This window comes from Chelonoidis abingdonii, chromosome 6, assembly GCF_003597395.2.
Source record: "Chelonoidis abingdonii isolate Lonesome George chromosome 6, CheloAbing_2.0, whole genome shotgun sequence".
Taxonomy (NCBI): Eukaryota; Metazoa; Chordata; order Testudines; family Testudinidae; genus Chelonoidis; species Chelonoidis abingdonii.
Genome location: NC_133774.1, coordinates 136,983,584 through 137,002,285, shown reverse-complemented (window position 1 = coordinate 137,002,285; position 18,702 = coordinate 136,983,584). Strand labels below are relative to the sequence as shown.

At 47.5% G+C, this 18,702-nt stretch overlaps 1 protein-coding gene across 1 annotated transcript in view; it reads left to right on the top strand.

The window, feature by feature from the left end:
- The window catches only part of CORO2A (coronin 2A), a 151,093-nt gene that overhangs the window by 60,168 nt on the left and 72,223 nt on the right, over nucleotides 1–18,702 (top strand). The window contains exons 2-3 of the mRNA XM_032782942.2: nucleotides 5,985–6,185; nucleotides 9,663–9,779. Of these exons, the coding sequence (XP_032638833.1) occupies nucleotides 5,985–6,185; nucleotides 9,663–9,779 (318 nt within the window). The remainder of the gene's footprint in view (nucleotides 1–5,984; nucleotides 6,186–9,662; nucleotides 9,780–18,702) is intronic.

The window sequence follows — 18,702 nt, the reverse complement described above, 5'->3', positions numbered from 1 at the left end:
GCTAACTCTCGTAGACTATACAGTTTAAAACCCAATCAAAGTAATTTTTAAAAGATGATTGCCATGTTTCTGACTGGACAACCTTTCAAATGAATGCTTCCTGTGCTGAGTGCTTGGGATCCCTGGGGAGCCTTGCTGATGGACAGCAGCGGATGGATATTGTGATGATATTGACTGTAACTGTGAGCATATAGATCATTGTTGCAACCAAGGTCCTATAATTGCACCAAATCTTGCACAAAGAGGTCAAGAAGGGTGTCTATGGAAAGGTTGTAATTTGCTAGTTATGATTATGCTGTCTGTATATTTGTATCATTGTTGTATTTGAAGTTATGAATATTGGCTATGTACTTGTATCTCAGTGTGTTTGATTCTAAGTAGCATCAGTGAAGCATTTGGTCAGCTTCTTGAGAAAGGACTATTCTGAATAAGTGCCCAATCAAGAAACACTTAACTGACAATGGACTTTTGGAGACACTAATCCACATCTGAGCTTTCCTGGGAACATGATTTTTGCACAGAAGAACCAAAGGGGTTTCTGCCCACAAGAGAGTGAGTATAAAAGGCCCCGGAAGCCTCTCCATTTTATCTTCAGCTGGCTCAAGAGATGGCCTCTCCACCCCAAAGAGATGCCTGAAAGAAACTGGAACAAAGGACAGTAACTATGGGGGGGTGAGTGATTGCTGGACCCAGGCCATAAAACCACAACATTGGTCTGAAAAGGATTGGGCCCAGACTAGGAAGGAGTCTAGTCTGTGAAAGAAGCTAATTGGAACATCTCTGAGGGTGAGATTTCATCTGTAATCAATTTCTTACTGTATTAGGCTTAGGCATGCGTGTTTTTGTTTTATTTTGCTTGGTAACTTACTTTGTTCTGTCTGTTATTCATTTGGGGTTTAGGCTCTCAGAATGACTGAATACAGGGTGCTGGGAAAGTCTCTGTTAACTCAGAAGCTCCTGGGCTAAGTGAATCTTAGTTTCTGTGCACTGCAGGGGGTGTGGCCCAACCTCTTGGTCTGTGCTGTAGCCAACTGGTGTGTCTAGCTCAGTGAGACGGGAGTGGAGGGAAGCCTTCTCTGGCAGGGGGGTTTGTTCTCAGTGGTATCCCAGCACATCTACTGACAGTCTTCAGGGCGTTTCTGTGACCCAACCCGTCACAGATATGTCTGTCTTGTTATTGTCCATCACATGTGCTGTGGGCACATGAGCATGTGTGATTGTTGGAGTGCTTGGCCTGCTGTTTGACATGTCAGTAGTGAGCGTCACGAAGCTTAGAGGCTGAGGAGGGCTCCCCAGGTGGCACTGAGCACACAGATGAGGTTTCAGAAGATTTGTAGACACCTCCCTTCAAACGTTGGCTGCGAACTTCTGTGCTGTTACACCTTCCTCTCTCAACATTCATCTCCCACTGTCATGTGGCACTGCAGGTGAAAGGGGTTGACAGCTCTGAAGACACTGGAGAGCCTGGCCGTTGGGTACCTTCCTGAAAGGCCTGTTGTAGTCGACTGTAGCTTTAGAAGCACTTTCCTGCTGGTTGCTGTGTGGCAGGAGTAAAAGTGCTAGTGCTGATGCAGCAGGTTTCCTGTGATGGGGGCTTCTGGGACGGGCCACTGGGAAAGTCTGTGAAGGAGCCAGGGCTGGGATAGTCAATTCCAAGACCAGAAGAACTACTGTGATCATCTAGTCTGACCTCTGTAGCACACAGGCCAGAGACCTTCCCCCAAGTAATTCCTAGAGCAGAGCTGTTAGGAAAAATAGCCAGACTTGATTTAAACATTGCCAGTGATAGAGAATCTCCCATGACTCTTGGTAGATTGTTCCAGCGGTTAATTACCTTCACTGTCAGAAGTATATTCCTTATGTAACCCTTCTGCCCCTCTGACATAACCGGCTCGAGCCCCCACCCAGTGACCTGGGACACTTACATACCACCCCCCCCGGGCGCCTCTAGGAGGCAATACTTCCCCTCTTGTAAGCACGGAGTCTGAGTGTAGCAAAATCTTTGTAATAAAGGAAGGAATCAATGCGGCATCCCATTGGAGAAACACCACAAACAGGATTATAACACAGACCATAAACAAAAACCCACCTCCAAGTACGTTTGGCAATGTCCTTTTCCCCTTAGGGTCTTAAGTCTAATCACCCCAAAGTCCAACAACCCGAAAGTCTCTGGTCAGTGCCACCCCCGAATTCAGGAGTTTATCTGTAGAGTTTTACCCCCTCAGCCTGAGTGGAAATGGGGGGGGCACACACACAGGGTGTTAAGGGGCACCTTACGTGGGCCAGGGCCAACTGCTCTGCCTCTTCATTAAGTTCTGTTGCAGCCTTCACCACGACCAGCTCCACTACACCAGCTGTGCTGCTCCTCCAGCCGCCCCTGCAAACCACTTCACTCTGCTCACTGTTCCATGGGCTGCTCCAACACGCTGCAACTGCTCCACTCCGCCAGCCGCTTAACGATAGGTCTTCAGACTCCCCCACTAGTTAACACAGCACTCAGTGATCTCAGTTCAGCTCTTTCAGTGATTTCAGCTCTTAGTAGGGGAGCCCTGCTGCTGGTGCACCACTGGTCCAACGTGAATTCAGCTCAGCAGTCTCTAGACAGGCTCCTAATGGAACCAAAATTAGCTCTACTCTTTAACAGTGGAGAGAGGAAGATGTACAATTGGTGTTCCAGGCCCTCAAAAGGGGCCCATACCATCAGATACACACACCAGTCCCCAACCACTCTCAATTCACCGGGTTTTGGAACCCATGTCCCTTGTCTAGCAAGTGTCACTTAATTTATATTGAGACATTTCTGTTATAAAGCAGTCTCGTAGTTCCTCATTCACATAATCAGGTGGCAACACTTTATTTATCCTGCCCCAATATTGAAGAAATTGGGGATCCCGGAAATGTCAAAATAACTATCCCAGGCTCCTTGCTGGGCGTGCCTATGCAAATATTTGAGACTTCACATTTCCCATAATTCACCACCAGATGTCAGGGTACAGCTCATCCTGACTCTGCTTACACTTATTTCCAGTCTGAATTGGTCTAGCTTCAATTTCCAACCATTGGTTCATGATATATGGTGGGAGAGAGGCCGAGGGACTTGCTGCCTAGCCTGGCACACGGGTTTGCTTAGCCAGGTATTTATGTGGAATATTGTCTAGTGAGGGATTATTCCTGGTGAAAGTCCTGGGGGCTGGTGTCAAACAGGAGCAAGGAGATGGTGGCTTGGGTCCTGGGTTACTAATAACATTCTGGCGGTTTAAAACTGAATGCACCTTAAAAACCAGCCCTACTGAAGCCAATGGCAGAACTCCACTGGACTACCGGGGGCCAGGATTCAACCTGAATTTACACTTATGCTGATTGCATTGCACACACCCTGTGCAGGAAAGCTAGAGTGCCACTTTCACGTGGTGTTTGTTTTGTACCACTTTCACCCTATGGCCCTCATGCATGAGAAAATGCTTTTGTGCAGCAGGAGGATCTTCACACTGGACATAGTTTGTACTATTGTCACACTTCCATGGGAAGAATAGCTTTCATGGGGGTGTCTAGTGCCTTTGAGCAGGGTTGGGTGTTACCATTCTTGGGTTGTATTCACTGCCTGAGATTTACTTGATTGCCTATTTTCAATTGGACAGGTCAGTCCCATGGTGTCTCACTATCCATGCACAGAATTGGGCCAATATCAATGTGCTATGGACTCTTATTCATCTTACCTGGTCACTGTTTAAAGTACCGTGCAATCCTCTAACAGACGGGTGCAAAATAGCTGCTGGCCTTTCAAAGGAATGAATCTTTGCTGCTTTTACAGATCCAGACTAGCACGGCTACCCCTCTGATAAAGGAATGAATGGTTCTGTTCCTATTGGGTTTATTAATCTCTCTCTTCCCTTTTAGCGGTAAAACCCAACTTCCAGGCCTCAGTGAATGGAGGGTTCCCCAGCCTCTGATCTAGGTGCTTGGGATCAGAGGGAGGGACATTCCCTTTGGCAATATAGTGAAATCTAATGAGAGAGGGAGACATTGCTGTGCCATTGAACTCCATATGATCTTATGAAAATATGCTAATGAGCGTGAATATAATGTAACTGGAATATGCTTCATGCAAAAGGTCTCTTGTAAGGTATCATTACAAAGCTTATTATCTACTGAGTGTGATCATCCTATTTGTATGAATGTATCATTCTTGTATCTGAAACTAGAAATATGAAATATAACTCTGAAGTTCTACTGTAGTTATGCAAAGTGTGGGCCATTAATGGTGGTTTGGAATCTTGATGGCTCCCATTAGCCAGGACAATTAACTCTAGATGGCTCTGTTTACTTGCAAGCCTTCCTGTGACTCAGGCTGGGAATAGTGAAGGCTTGGGGTCTCACAGGACACTGGTACTGGAACCCATCTTAAACCTGGTGCTTTTCCCTTTAGAAGGAGGGATGGCGATCCAGAGAGACAAAAGATTCCCGCCTTATGCCAAAGCTATGAAAGGGGGTGGAACAGAACAAAGTGGGGTGGAATCATGAGAAATCCCCTAGTTACCACCTGAGCTGGAACAAGGACTGTATCGGGGAAAGGATTGGCCCAGACTAGAAAGGAATCCAGTCTGTGAAAGAAGCTTATTGGAACATCTCTGAGGGTGAGATTTCATCGGTATTCAGTTTCCTACTGTATTAGGCTTAGACTTGCATGTTTTATTTTATTTTGCTTGGTAACTTGCTTTGTTCTGTCTGTTATTACTTAGAACCACTTAAATCCTACTTTTTATATTTAATAAAATCACTTTTTGCTTATTACAGAACCCAGAGTTAGTGACTAATACCCGGGGGAGCAAACAGCTGTGCATATCTCTCTATCCGTGTTACAGAGGGCAGACAATTTATGAGTTTACCCTGTATAAGCTTCATATAGAGTAAAACTGATTGATTTGGGGTTTGAACTCATTGGGAACTGGGTATGTGGGTGCTAGAGACAGGAGCACTTTCTAAGCCATTTTCTGTTAAATCTGCAGGTTTTGGGGGATGTGGTTCAGACCCTGAGTCTGTGTTTGCAGCAGGCTAGCGTGTCTGGCTCAACAAGGCAGTGTTCCGGAGTCCCAGGCTGGCAGGGAAAACGGGCTCAGAGGTAGTCTCGGCACATCAGGTGGCAGTCCCAAGGAGGTCTCTGTGACCCAACCCGTCACAATTGCTTTCCCAGCATTACAGCAGGAGAGATGTGCTGTGTAGTGCCGAGTGATGCTGAGGTCAACCTGAGAACATCCAGTGGCCTGGTTGGGTGCCATTTAGATCCACCCATTGCAGGCCTCATGTATGGCTGGCAGCAGGGATAGAGGCAGCAGGCAAGTCACTCCTAATCACAGAATATCATGGTTGGAAGGGACCTCAGGAAGTCATCTAATCCAACTCCCTGCTCAAAGCAGGACCAAGCGGTTTAGAATGTGTGTGTGCATGTGGGGTGTGTGTGTGTGTGTGTGTGTGTGTGTTATAGGAGGAACACAATACCTGACATCTCTTGGCCACTGCAAAGGCTCTCAGGTGGCCAGTCCCATTGCAGTTGAGTACTGGAGTGATTTGGCTTCTTTCCAGGAGAGCACAGTGCTGTGTCTGCTGAGCTGCTGGCAGTTTGATTTCGGGTGTGCTGCAGGGCTGGGCTTGGCTGACTACGCTGGTGACCTGGAGAAGGGCCTGGGGGTGGGGCGAGATAAGATAAAGGGAGACGGACCCATGAGTGGTCTGATAGGGGAAACGGGGGTGGTGGTGGTGTCACAATATAGAGGAGAGGAAAATAGCTCCAGGGTTGTGCGTTCACTGTCTGCAGTTCAGGACCCGGTGTTCTGGAGACAGATGTGTACTGAGGCTGATTGCACTGCAGGTGTAAGCAGGTATGAGTCAATGGGAGGCGTTGGGCTGAATTTCAAACCCACGCCAATGTCCGATAGCAAGGGGATGGTCCCTGCCTCACCATCTGTCCTGTGTTTTGACTGCTGCAGATGTCATGGCACCCTCAGTACCGGAGTTCCAAGTTCCGCCATGTGTACGGCAAGCCTGCTAGCAAGGAGAAGTGCTACGACTGCGTCCCCATCACCTGCAGTGTGCACGACAACCACTTCTGCGCTGTCAACCCCCACTTCATTGCTGTTGTGACAGAGTGTGCAGGGGGTGGGGCTTTCCTCGTGATACCCATCCATCAGGTGAGCAAGGCCAGCTGGGCCCAGGGGGCATGGGCTTCCCCGTTTCCTGATAGCCCACACTGGAGTGGGAAGGTGGAGCAGCAGGGATCCATGATGGCAATGGGAAGGTTTAGTTATTGCAGCTGCCTGTTTTTCAAAATGCATGGTAGGGCTAGAGGCTCTTCGGGACAGGGACCATCTGTTACATGTTTGTAGAGGTACAGCCCCTATCACAGGAAGGGTCTGCATGTCCGTCCATCCATCCATCCTAGCGTTTTATCCTGATGCTCATCACCACGGCGTCTGGGTGTCTTCCATGCCTCTGGGAGCAACTGCAAAGCACTAATAAATACTCATCAGTCGTAGAACGGGAGAGAGCAAATAGCTCTGTATTTACATGGTTCTAGCTTTTGTTCACAGACAAGGAGCCTGTCAGCCTCTGAACTAATTGCCGATTAAGGAATAGAGGAGACTCCGTGGTCATGCAGAGCACTATGGGCCCCTGATCCTCCAAAGCACTGAAGCACATGCTTAGATTTTAGTACGACTCTTCATGTTCTTAAAGCTAAACTCCTGCTTCTGAGTTTGCAGAATCAGGGTCTGGAGCATGGCAGCAGAAAGCAGAGGATTATTTGACGTTTGTTTAGATCTCACTACAGGAGAGTTAAGCACACGCTTAAGAGCTGTCCTACATTCCTGTATTCAGCTTGCTTTGCACGAGGGTTCATGGTGCCTGGACGGCACATCACAGCGCCTGTGCAGGGGCCGGAACAGAGGGGGCCAAGGGGCCATGACCCTCCCACTTTTGAAAGTGGATGGGCCTAGATTGTCCACTTTTCGCCACAGCCACAGCCCCCTGCCCCTCCTCTTCCCCTCGTGGCCCGCCCCACCCACCAGCCAGGCTGGAAGCTGGAGCCCAGTCCAGATAAGAGCAGCCCAGGAAGCCAGGGCAGCTCTGGGGAGCCACACACCCTCCACCTGCCTGGGGTGGGGTGAGGGGCCCAAGAACAGCCCCCTGCCCATGTCCCCACCCTGTCCAGGGCAGGTGGGGGATCGATGGCTCCCCACGGCTGGCTGCTGGCCTTTTACCCTGACCCAGCTCCGGGTTCCAGCCTGGCTAGGGGATGGGGTCTTGGGCGCCGAAGAGCCGCAGCCGGGCCATGGTAAGCGCTGGTTGGGCAGCTGTAGACCCTCCACCTGCCCAGGGTGGGGAGTCTAAGGGGCGGGGACACAGGGCGGGGGCTGCTCTCGGGCCCCCCCATCCTGGACAGTTTTAAAATAAATATAAGGAAGCACTTGGTCACACAACGCACAGTCAAGCTGTGGAACTCATTGCCAGGGGTGTTGTGAAGGCCAAAACTATAGCTGTGTTCAGAAAAGAACTAGATAAGTTCATGGAGGACAGGTCCATCAATGGCTATTAGCCAAGATGATCTGGGATGCAAAACCATGCTCTGGGTGTCCCAAAACCTCTGACTGCCAGAAACTGGGACTGGACAACTGGGGATGAATGACATGATAAGTGCCCTGTTCTGTTCGTTCCCTCTGCCATATGCCAGGGTGCAATATAGACCAGCGAGGGGTTGTCACCACCTGCCCTGCAACCTTGGATGTCTCACAATGCTTTGCTGCTGTAGTTCTCAACCTGGGATGCACAAACTGCCAGACAGCATGCAGGCCACCCCGAGTCTCAGTGTAGAGCTGCAGTCCCTGGTCCAGCAATTCTGACCTGAGCAGCCTGTCAGCAACACCCCAGCCACACTCTGGCTTCCAGCAGCCTTGGTTACCCACTTGCAGGGTGACTCCACCACACTCCTAGTCCCTGATTTCCCCCAAAACGTGCCCTTTGCTGGACAATTCAGATATTAGAGGGCCAGAGTTTGCGACTTTAACTGGAGTTACCCAAACAGCTCTGGATTAGTTTAGATTAAAAAAAATAAAACAAGTTTATTTAACTACAAAGAACTAGATCTTAAGTGAATACAAGTATAAGGCATTAAAGTCAGAAAAGGTTACAAGAGAAATAAAGATAAAATGCTTCCTAGTTACTAAAACTTACCAAACTAGATTTGGTTCAAGGTAAAAAGCCTTACCACGGGTTCCCAGTATCATCACTGACCAAATTTTCAGGCCAGGCTCACTCCCGAAGTCCAAGGGCTGGTTCTTTTGTCATGTTAGGTGAAAGAGAGAGAGGGGTAGAGGGGGATACATTGTGGTGTTCTTGCCCCTCACTTTTACCTTTGAAGTGGATTCTCTGGAAGATTACCCTCAAAGCCAAGTTTATTTGAGAAGTCAGGAAGGTAATGTGGAGTCTGGGAGTGAAGGGGGCTCCTTGCTCTTTCTTCTTCCCTGTGTATGATGAAAAGCAGATTTGCCTTGGATCCTGCCACTTCCCCCTCTTGCTGTCTCAAGGACTCTGCTTACTACTTATATATAAACTGAGGTAAATACACACTCCTTTGTTTAGGATAGACCTGTGCTTTTACCTAATCAGGTCTGTGTGGGCTTGAACATGTGCTAACATCATCATACAGAGGGAATTCATAACTTTACATAAATGTTGCTACATAAATTTACCATCCAATAATTGACGCAGGTTTTTTCAAATGATACCTCCGGGCTTATTTTATACAAAGCTTTTTACAGGGGCGTGTCTGGTGTGCATACAGGAGTGCATTCAGTCATGCTCTCAAGATTGTGGCACTGGCCACTGTAGGAAGACAAGATACTGGGCTAGATGGACCAGTGATCTGACCCAGTAGGGCGGTTCTTCTGTTCTCTACGGACTCACTTTTCTGTTTTCCTTTAGCAAGGGTTGGTACTGAGCTGTAGAGTCTTCCTGATGCCCTTTGTCTGCAGTCAAACCCATTCCAGTCAATTACAGCCCCCTTGTGACGAGAGCTAGGAATCGGGCTGCTCCTTGCTCATTCTTACCATTTGGGGCGTGGTCAGTGGCTTCAGGATGGTGCCCTATTCCTTGGCAGGGCTCAGTCATCACAAGGCTTTTCTCCTGAAGGTGCTCAGGAGGAGTGTGGCAACGCAAAGACGAACAGCAGGTCTGTACTGACGCAGCTATGCCGTTATAATGCTTCTAGTGAAGATGCTCTAAGTTCTCCCGTCAGCTTAATAACTCCACCACTGTGAGAGGCGGTAGCTATGTCGGCAGGAAAAGCTCTCCCGTCAACACAGCGCTGTCTACACGGGGGGTTAAGGTTGGTATAATTACATCACTCAGGGGTGTGGATTTTTCACATCCCTGAGCGAAGTAGTTCTACTGAAGTAAGTATGTAGTGTAGGCCTGGCCTGAGCTAAGGAGGACATGACTTTAAGGGTGAGCATGGACCCATTTCCAGTAAACTGAGCACTGTGGATCTTGCTGTGTGAGGTGCCAAAGAGCTTAGCTCAGGTCTTGTGGGGCCAGCCTGCATGGAGACCTCCTGCTGTTCTGTGGCCAAATGTAGCCTTTCTGAGCTAACAGAGACTTGCTGTTCTTTTCAGACAGGCAAGCTTGATCCTCACTACCCCAGGGTGTGCGGGCACAGAGGAAATGTCTTGGACATCAAGTGGAGCCCCTTTGATGACTTTGTAATCGCTTCCTGTTCTGAAGATGCCACTGTAAGTTTCCCGGCTCGCTCTGTGTCACTAATTTGCTAATGCTCTTGGTTGGGAAAAAAATACAAAGTACCATGCAAGAGCCTCCGTGAGAGGGTCTCCTCTAACTGAACAGGGCTAACAAGTGTTGTTCTTCCACAAAGTCACTCCTCATTACACTCAAGCCCATAGGGTTCAGTGGGGGTTCCGCCTGAGTAAGCACTAATGATCCAGTTGTGAGACATTGAACATTTACATTTGCAAACAAGCGAGGGGGGAAATCAGCTCCATGTCTGTGCAGAGCTCAGAACCCCGTGTTTCCACACAGATGTGGCCGCACACATTTCAAAATCTGTGGCAGAAGGATGCTCTGCTGTAGATGCATTTGTGGTGTGGTCAACTCTTGAGGATTGTTCCTGCTCTCGGCTACTCTGTGGAATCACTCTGGATTAATACAAGTAGAAGGGAGGTCAGCATCTGACCCAAGCAAACAAACAAGGCTTGAGTCTGTCCCCCGCTTATTCCCATTGATTTGCACAGTATTCCACGAGGAGCCCCACTGAAACAAATGGAACTACTCGAGGAGTAAGGTACTACTGGGGACATTCGACAAAATTAAAAGAGGGTTTGGCAAATTCAAATCCAATAAAAGGCAATACTTTTTCACACAACACGTAATTAGCCTGTGGAATGCACTGTCAGGAAGATGTTGAGGCCAAGAATTTAGCAAGATTCAAAAGGGGCTGGATGCTTATATGAAGAACAAGAATAGTCAAAGTTACAAGAGTTAATGCTAACACATATTTTGGAAGAGATAGTAAACCTGCTGCTTCGGGGTTTAAACCACACTCTAACCATTAGGGATTAGGAGGACTCCTTCATGGTGGGGGTGTAGGTGGTGATGTAGGGTGGTGGCACTTTTCTCTGAAATATCTGGGACTAACTGAGACAAGATATTAGGTTAGGTGGGCCTTGGGCCGGATTTACCTGGGCAATTCCTGTGCTTCTTAAACTAAACCCCTTTCAGAAATTAATTTGGTCCATGTCTCCAAATTGATGTGTTGAGTTTTCTTTGAGCAATTAACATAACACACTCATTAAGGTTTTCCATATCCAGTGAACAATCCTGCACTTTCAATACAAATGACTTATTTTAGGAGGAAAAACAAAACAGGAAGGAACAAAAGTAAAGTTTCCACAAGATGGTGCAGGGGGATGCAACAGGCAGCAGATGCCTTGACACACTACTGCCCCTGCCTCTGCGCATGAGCAGAGTTCTCAGCGATGTAGAAGTAATTGTCCTGCTCTACTCAGCACTGGTGAGACCCCAGCAAGAGGAGAGCAACAAAAATGATAAAATGTTTTTAAAAACCTGGCATACGAGGAAAGGTTGAAAAAAGTATATGTAGTCTTGAGAAAAGAAGACTGAGGGGGGACCTGATAATCTTCCAATATGTTAAGGGCTGTTATAAAGAAGACTGTGATAGTTGTTCTTCATGTCCACTGGAGATAGGACAAGAAGTAACAGGCTTAATCTGCAGCAAATGGAGCTTTAGGTTAGCTATTAGGAAAAATTTGGTAATTCTAAGGGCAGTTAAGCTTTGGACCAAACGTCCAGTGGAGGTGATGAAGTCCCCATCGTTGGAAGCATTTAAAAACAATTTGGACAGGGATGGTCTAGCTTTACTAGGTCCTGCCACAGCACAGAGGGTGGGATTAGATGATGTCTGGAGATCCCATCAGCCCAACATGTCTATGATTCTATGTGTTTTACACACACAACCAAGACATAAGAGCTGCATTGCTGCATGCACTACAGGTCTGTGGAAACGAAAATATTTTTTTTCAGTCTGGCTGAAATTGACTGAAGGACTGGGGAGAAGAGAGGTGTGAAAGAAAGACCCATGAACATCATTTGTCCTGCCAAATACCACCCCCGAAACACAGAACCAATGTTGCAGGTTGTGATGTTCCCCTCTGATGTAATCTGGACCAGTGATCTGCTAGGTCACTTCAATCCTTGACTCTGGGAGCCAGCCTGACCCTGCTCTGCTGTGAGAACCCCACTCCTGGGCTGGTCATGCACAACCTCTGGCATGGAAGCTGCTCTATGGATTGTGCAACCGAATGACACCAGCCAATATCTCCAGTCCCAGACACAACCCTAGGAACCTCCGTCTTGCAATGTCCAGTTATGCCCACTGGATGCTACAAGCTTATATGAGTTTGTCAGTTTAACAAAGAAATTGATATGTACCAGGTTTGTTATCCCAAGGGGAGTCTCTGACATGCTTCAAACCAAACGCACTGCTTCAGGTAGAACGAACAAACAGATTTATTAACTATAAAGAGATTTTAAGTGATTATAAGTCAAAGCGTAACAAGTTGGATTTTGTCAAATAAAATAAAAGGAAAATGCTTTCTAAGCTGAGCTTAACACTTTCAATGCCCTTACAAACTTACATGCTTCTCACCACAGGCTGGCTGGCTGGCTGCCCGCCCTTCAGTCAGGGTGTCCCCTTTGGTCAGCTTTTTAGTCGCTTGGTGGTGATGTCTGTAGATGGAGGTTGAAGAGAGAGAGCCAGAGCACGAGCATAGCAAACGTTTCTCCCTTTTATCATGTTCTTTCCTCCCTCTTGGCTTTGCCCCCTTCCCCCAAAGAGTCAGGTGAGCATTACCCAAAAGAAGGGGTGTGATTCACTCAAAAGTCCAATAGATCCTTTTGTTACTGGCTAGGCCAGCATCCTTTGTTCCTGTGAGGCTGGGCTGGGTTTGTCCCATACTTGCCTTGATGAGGTGTGAACTGCCTCTCTGCTCTTGGAGAGTTTTTGCCTGGGTTTATTTTAAGCCATAAGGATACATTTTCAGCCTCATAATGTTATACATGAAATTATAACCTATAACAGTACTGTAACAGCTATTACTATAACATCCCTGTAACAATGCTCAGTGCATCGTGAACCTTCTGAAGACACCCAACATGGCAAACTTGCATTGGATACCACGCAATCGTTTTATAAAGATTAACATGGGGGTGCAAGGTGTTCCGTTGAGATACAGTGCTTGGGGCAATGCCCTTGGTTGTGGTGTGTTTGTGCCTGGTTGTTTTTTACTGAGAGTTTCAGCAGTGACAATGTTCAGATATCCAGCTCTCCCACATCACAAAGAGGTGTGAAGTAATTAGAAATGCATTCGAATAGTATCTCTCTCTCACATTGAAGTTCAGGATTCCATAGTGTTTTCCTTCCTATCCCGCACTACCCAGTCCACGTTGCGATGGGTTTCTCCCTGCCAACATTCCAAGTGCTCAGCTTCCACTGCCACGGATGGCAGCTTCGCACTAAAACCAAAAGCCGGATCTGAGCCTGAATGGATAACCAGGGAATGTTAAATGCCTCCTCAGACATTTCAGCTTATGCCAGATCTTCTATTTCATGTTTTTTCTAAAAGCTGTCTGGGAGGCCAATTCAAATGCATATAGCTCCAATTCAAACTCCTGGGGGAATTCTGTGCCAAACTATTAAAAATTCTGCTCACAACATTTTAAAATTCTGCTTATTTTATTTGTCAAAATAACACTATATAATCACGCCAGTTTCAATTATTTTGTATTTATTTCAAAATACTGATCAGCAACTCTGTCTGTAACAATACAGACACAAAAAAATCTGCCAGGAGTAGGGTGTTAGGGAAGCCCCTATGACAACCCAGTTCCTATTTCTCCACCCCCTCCCCACCAGAGCCCAGCAGGTGGGCCAGACACCCACACCCCCTTCCCCAGAGCCCAACTGCAGGCCCCCTCAGCCCAGACACCTGCACCCCTACCCACCAGAGCCTAGCTGTGTCCTCCTCAGCCCAGACACCCAAACCCCCTGCATTCCAGGGCCCAGCTCCAGGACGTCCCCCCGCCCAGACACTTGCATTCCCCACCAGAGCCCAGCTGCACCTCCCCAGCCCAGACACCCACAGTCCGTCCCCCTAGAGCCCAACTGCAGGTTCCCCCATCCCAGACACCTGCACGCCCTGCCCACCAGAGCCCAGCTGTGTCCCGCCCAGCCCAGACACCCAAACCCCTGCCCCCCAGAGCCCAACTGTGGGCCCCCTCAGCCCAGACACTCATGTCTCCTCCCTACCAGAGCCCAGCCACAAGCCACCCCAGCCCAGACACCCTCATCCCTACCCCCCCAGCCCAGACACTCACACCCGCTCCCCACCAGAGCCCAGGATCCATAAGGAGAAGCAGTGTGATGTTGGGTCCCAGGCTTGTACAGAGTTTCCTGCACACCCCCTCCTTCCTTCACGGCATGCTGGATACTGCAGCTGCCAGGCACCCTCCAGCTCCCTCCCCTGCTCTCCCCCAGCAGTGTCTTCTATTTGCAAGTTGGGCTCTGTGGGTCCTGCAGCTCCATAGTGGCAGCCAGCAGCTCTGTAGCCCATTTCTGTGGGAGGAAATGGAAATTCTGCGCACATAACATGAATTTCTGCACAAATTCTGCATTGTGCAATGGCACAGAATCCCCCCAGGAATAAATTCAATGCCCACTGAAATAAATAGAATTAATTGGTTATTGGATCATCTCTACAATGAATAGGCAATTTATGTCAGTGCGGCCTGCCTTTCTACTGAGGGTGAAGAGGAGAACCATAAGAGTTGTGGTCATGAAAGGGGGTCAGTTTTACAGATTTGCTGAGGTGCCAGTTAGACTTTAAAGCTGAAATCTAATAAGCTAGGGTGCCAGTTGGATAAATGTTAGAGCCAGTATTAGACTGGAACCTAACATAACGCCTTTTTATTGAGTGCCGGGATCGATTTAATGCTGGGTTCTTTTCAGGTCAACTTTTAACTTGAATAATTTTTAAAATTAGGACACTTGCTTATTCTTAACTAATCAACAATTTATAATTTATAATTCAACCAGAACCACATCAATATACAATCAACAGTTCACCAATCAAAACCAATATTCTAGTTATATACTGCTTGAAGCAATAGAGTCTAACACAGTGGTTTTCAAACTTTTTTTCTGGCGATCCAGTTGAAGAAAATTATTGATGCCCTGCGACCCAATGGAGCTTGGGATGAGGAGTTTTGGGTGTGGGAGGGACTCAGGGCTGGGGCAGAGGGTTTTGGATGCGAGGGCTGCGGGGTGGGGACAGGGATGATGGGGTGGGGGGGCTCGGGTGGGGCAGGAGGTTGGGTGTAGGAGGGGGTCAGGACTCTGGGCTGGAGGTGCAGGCTCTGGGGTGGTGCCATGGATGAGGGGTTTGGGGTGCAGGAAGGGGCTCCAGGTTTAGGGGGGCTCAGGGCTGGGACAGGGAATAGCTGCAGGGTTGGGGCACGGGCTTACCTCGGGTGGCTTCCGGTCAGCGGTGCAGCAGGGTTGCTAAGGCAGGCTAGTCCCTATGTATTCCGACGCCGCACTGCGCCCCAGAAGCGGCCAGCAGCTTGTCCAGATTTTAGACTGTGCACAAGCAGCTCTGTGTGGCTCTCGCCCACAGGCACTGCCCTCTCCCCAGTGTGGAGCCAGTGCTCGGGGAGGGGGCAGCAAATGGAGCCCTGTGGCCCCCTAACACCTAGGAGCCGGACCTGCTGCTGGCCGCTTCCGGGGTGCAGTGCGGTGTCAGAAGAAGGTAGGGACTAGCCTGCCTTAGCCAGGCAGCACCGTCAACGGGACTTTTAACATCCCAGTCGGCGGCGCTCACCAGAGCCGCCACAACCCAGTACAAGGTTGCCACCTGCAGTTTGAAAACCACTGGTCTAACAAGCAGCTGTCAAAGACTGAAGTTGAGGCTCAGTGGTTACATCAAGGAACAGTGGAAATCACCAGGTTTTCTTCTTATGTTTACTTATGTATCAGTTCTTTATAGATTCATAGATTCTAGGACTGGAAGGGACCTCAAGAAGTCATCGAGTCCAGTCCCCTGCCCTCATGGCAGGACCAAATACTGTCTAGACCATCCCTGATAGACATTTATCTAACCTACTCTGAAATATCTCCAGAGATGGAGATTCCACAACCTCCCTATGAAGCAATTTATTCAGGTTTAACTCCCTGACAGCTAGGATTTTCTAATGTCAACCTAAATCTCCCTGCTAGTTTCTAAGCCTTGCTTTTGTTTCTAATTATTAGAGGCTAGGTGACACAGTTTTCTCTCTCTTCTGATTGACACTGGCTATATTGCGTACCTGACTCGTTCTGGGTCTCGCGCTTTACTACTGTTCTCTGGGGAGGTTCAGGGGCTTGCTTGCCTCGGACAGTCTATTAAATATCCTAGTGTCCTTGGAGGAGGGGAAGTGAGAGGGAGGCGACCTGGGCCCGCCTCTACTTCCAGGTCCCAAACAGGGCCTGCGGTTGTGTAAGAGTGACTACGGTTTTATACTGGGTTATGTCCTCCTATACCGTCAGCTTGTTGAAGGCTTCTGCTTCTTCTTAATACAGCGCCTGGCCCTTACCTAGGGTTCCTACTCTTCGTTTGTGTGCTTCCCAATCCACGCGAGACTACATTCACAACTTCTGTTTCTCTACCGGACAAACTCTCTCTTCTGCAATTGCTCCAATCCAACTTTTCCTCAACTACACCCCGTGTCTGACTGAAGCAGGGGGTTTATTACCCATGATGTGAGTCAGGTCGCTCCTCTCTGGAGTCAGTGCTTAAAGTGAAGTAGGCCGCTTAATGGGCCTACGTGTTCTATGTTAATCTACAATATACTCTCCTCCTTGGCAGGAATAAGGCCCTGCTAAAACAACCTGCCCTCTGGCCATGCTGTATCACACACACTTAGATACCTGAAAAACTGCAATCGTCCATCATGTTCTCACTCTTCTCTTTCCAAACGAAATAAACATTACTTTAGTTTTCTCGATCATAGTTCTCGAAGACATTTACATCATTCTTGGGACTTCCTCGTGGACATCCCGGTTTCTCCACATTTTTGAAATGGCCGGTGCCAGAACGGACACAATATCAAGCCAGTTGAGGCTACAGCGCAGAGTAGCGCGGAAGAATGATCTCGGTGTTTGTTTACAGCACACTGTTCATGCATCCAGAATACAGCTTCTGTTTTGCAACAGCATCACACTGTGACACTTTCAGCTTGTGGTCCACAATTATATTGCCATACTCCTTCTTAGAACGTCTCTTCCCAGTCTGTATGTGTGAAACTGATTGGAGCATGAGTGTGCGCACCTTGCTTGCTTGTTAAACTTCATTCTCTTTAAACTCAGACCATTCTCCAATTTTGTCCAGATCATTTGTAAATTTATGGACTCTGTCTCGTGCAAGGCTGTGCAAATCCTCCTAGTTTGCGTATCGTACAACATTAGATGAGTGCAATATCTAATTGTGATAAGAAGATATTGAAACAGAGCATCCGAAAAACAACCCGCGAACCACCAACTTTATATCTTTCAGGCGAAATTAGAATCATTAATAACTACTCTTTGAGTAACGGTTATCCAGCCAGTTATGCCCCACCTATAAGTAGCACACTCAAATTGTATTGCCCTAGTTTAATCGATGAGAATATCATGCGAAGACCGTTAAATGCCTTACTTAAGTCTAGAATCGACACATCCACCATTCTTCCTATCACAAGACTTGTTATCCATCAAAAGAAACATTCATAAGCATTGGTTTGACATGATGTGTTCTTACAATCCATGCTGGCTATTCCCTATCACTTTGCGACCTATCCAGTGTGGCAGATGATTTCCTTAATTACTTTGCGCATCTCTACCTGGCACAGAACGTTACAACTAACTGGTCTGTAGTTTCCTGGGTTGTTTTAGTTCCCTTTCATAATGGTCACATATTCCCTTCTTCCAGTCTTCCTGGAATCCATTCCCCGTCTCCAATGACTTTCCAAAGATAATTAGCTAGAGGCTTAACATCTCCTCTACTTAGCTCTTAGTATCCTAGGATCATTTCATCAGGCCATTGGGAAGTGGTGTATTAACTTGCCTTTTTTTTATTTTATCTCCTAAACTACCCCCTTCCCCATTACATTCACAATCATTAGGCATTCCTTCAGACTGCTCGTTGCAAAGACCGAACACAAAGAAGTCATTACGCCATCTCTGCCATTTCGTTTCACTGTTAACGTTTCTTACATCATTTACAAATATTTGCGGCTTATATGCTGTGTTTTGAGGGTTAAAGAAACATAATTAAAATTCGCTTTAAAAAAATTCACAATTTTTGAACACCTCAATTGGACCAAAGCGCCTTAGCCCATACCGTCAGAAGATTTTTCTAGTTTATGGTTATCTCTGGCTCCTTGACTCATATTGTCTCCATCAACTTGGGTATTTAGGTTAGCACACATACAGAACAGCATCTGGGCATCAACACAAAAGGCCTCCACAGCACAGTAATCTGTTTACCAACAATGGCCTAATGCAAGTTGTTCAAGGGGAAGTGAACACAGGTAATTGATCCAAGTGATGTCTCTCCTATCCATCCTCACTCTTGACAACAGAGGCTAGGGACCCATTCTTTACCCCTATGCCTGGCAATAGCCATTAAATGGACTTAACCTCCATGGCATTACTATTTCTAATACCGTGGCTCCATGGGGTCCTCCAACGGAGAGTACTGTGGGTTCGTTCTTAGTATACGCTATCGTAAGACTGCCCCGACGAGCAGGAGATAGAGAGACCAGAATCGGGATAGCTATGTTGTCGAAACTGAAATGCTCAACAAATAGCACAACGGATGTGAATGGACCAAGGTGTTAAAATTAATAACCGGGATTCGTCAAAACTAGGGTTCGGGACCTTCCAAGGCGTCAATGAGGTTATTATTGGGTTGCGAGCTGCACACAACTGCTTGCCTCCAGCATAATAAGGTTAATATATAAAAAAGTATTTTAATTATAAGGGGGGGGGTCGCACTTCAGCGGTTGCTCATGTGAAGAGTAAGTACAAAAGTTTGCAGAACCACTGAA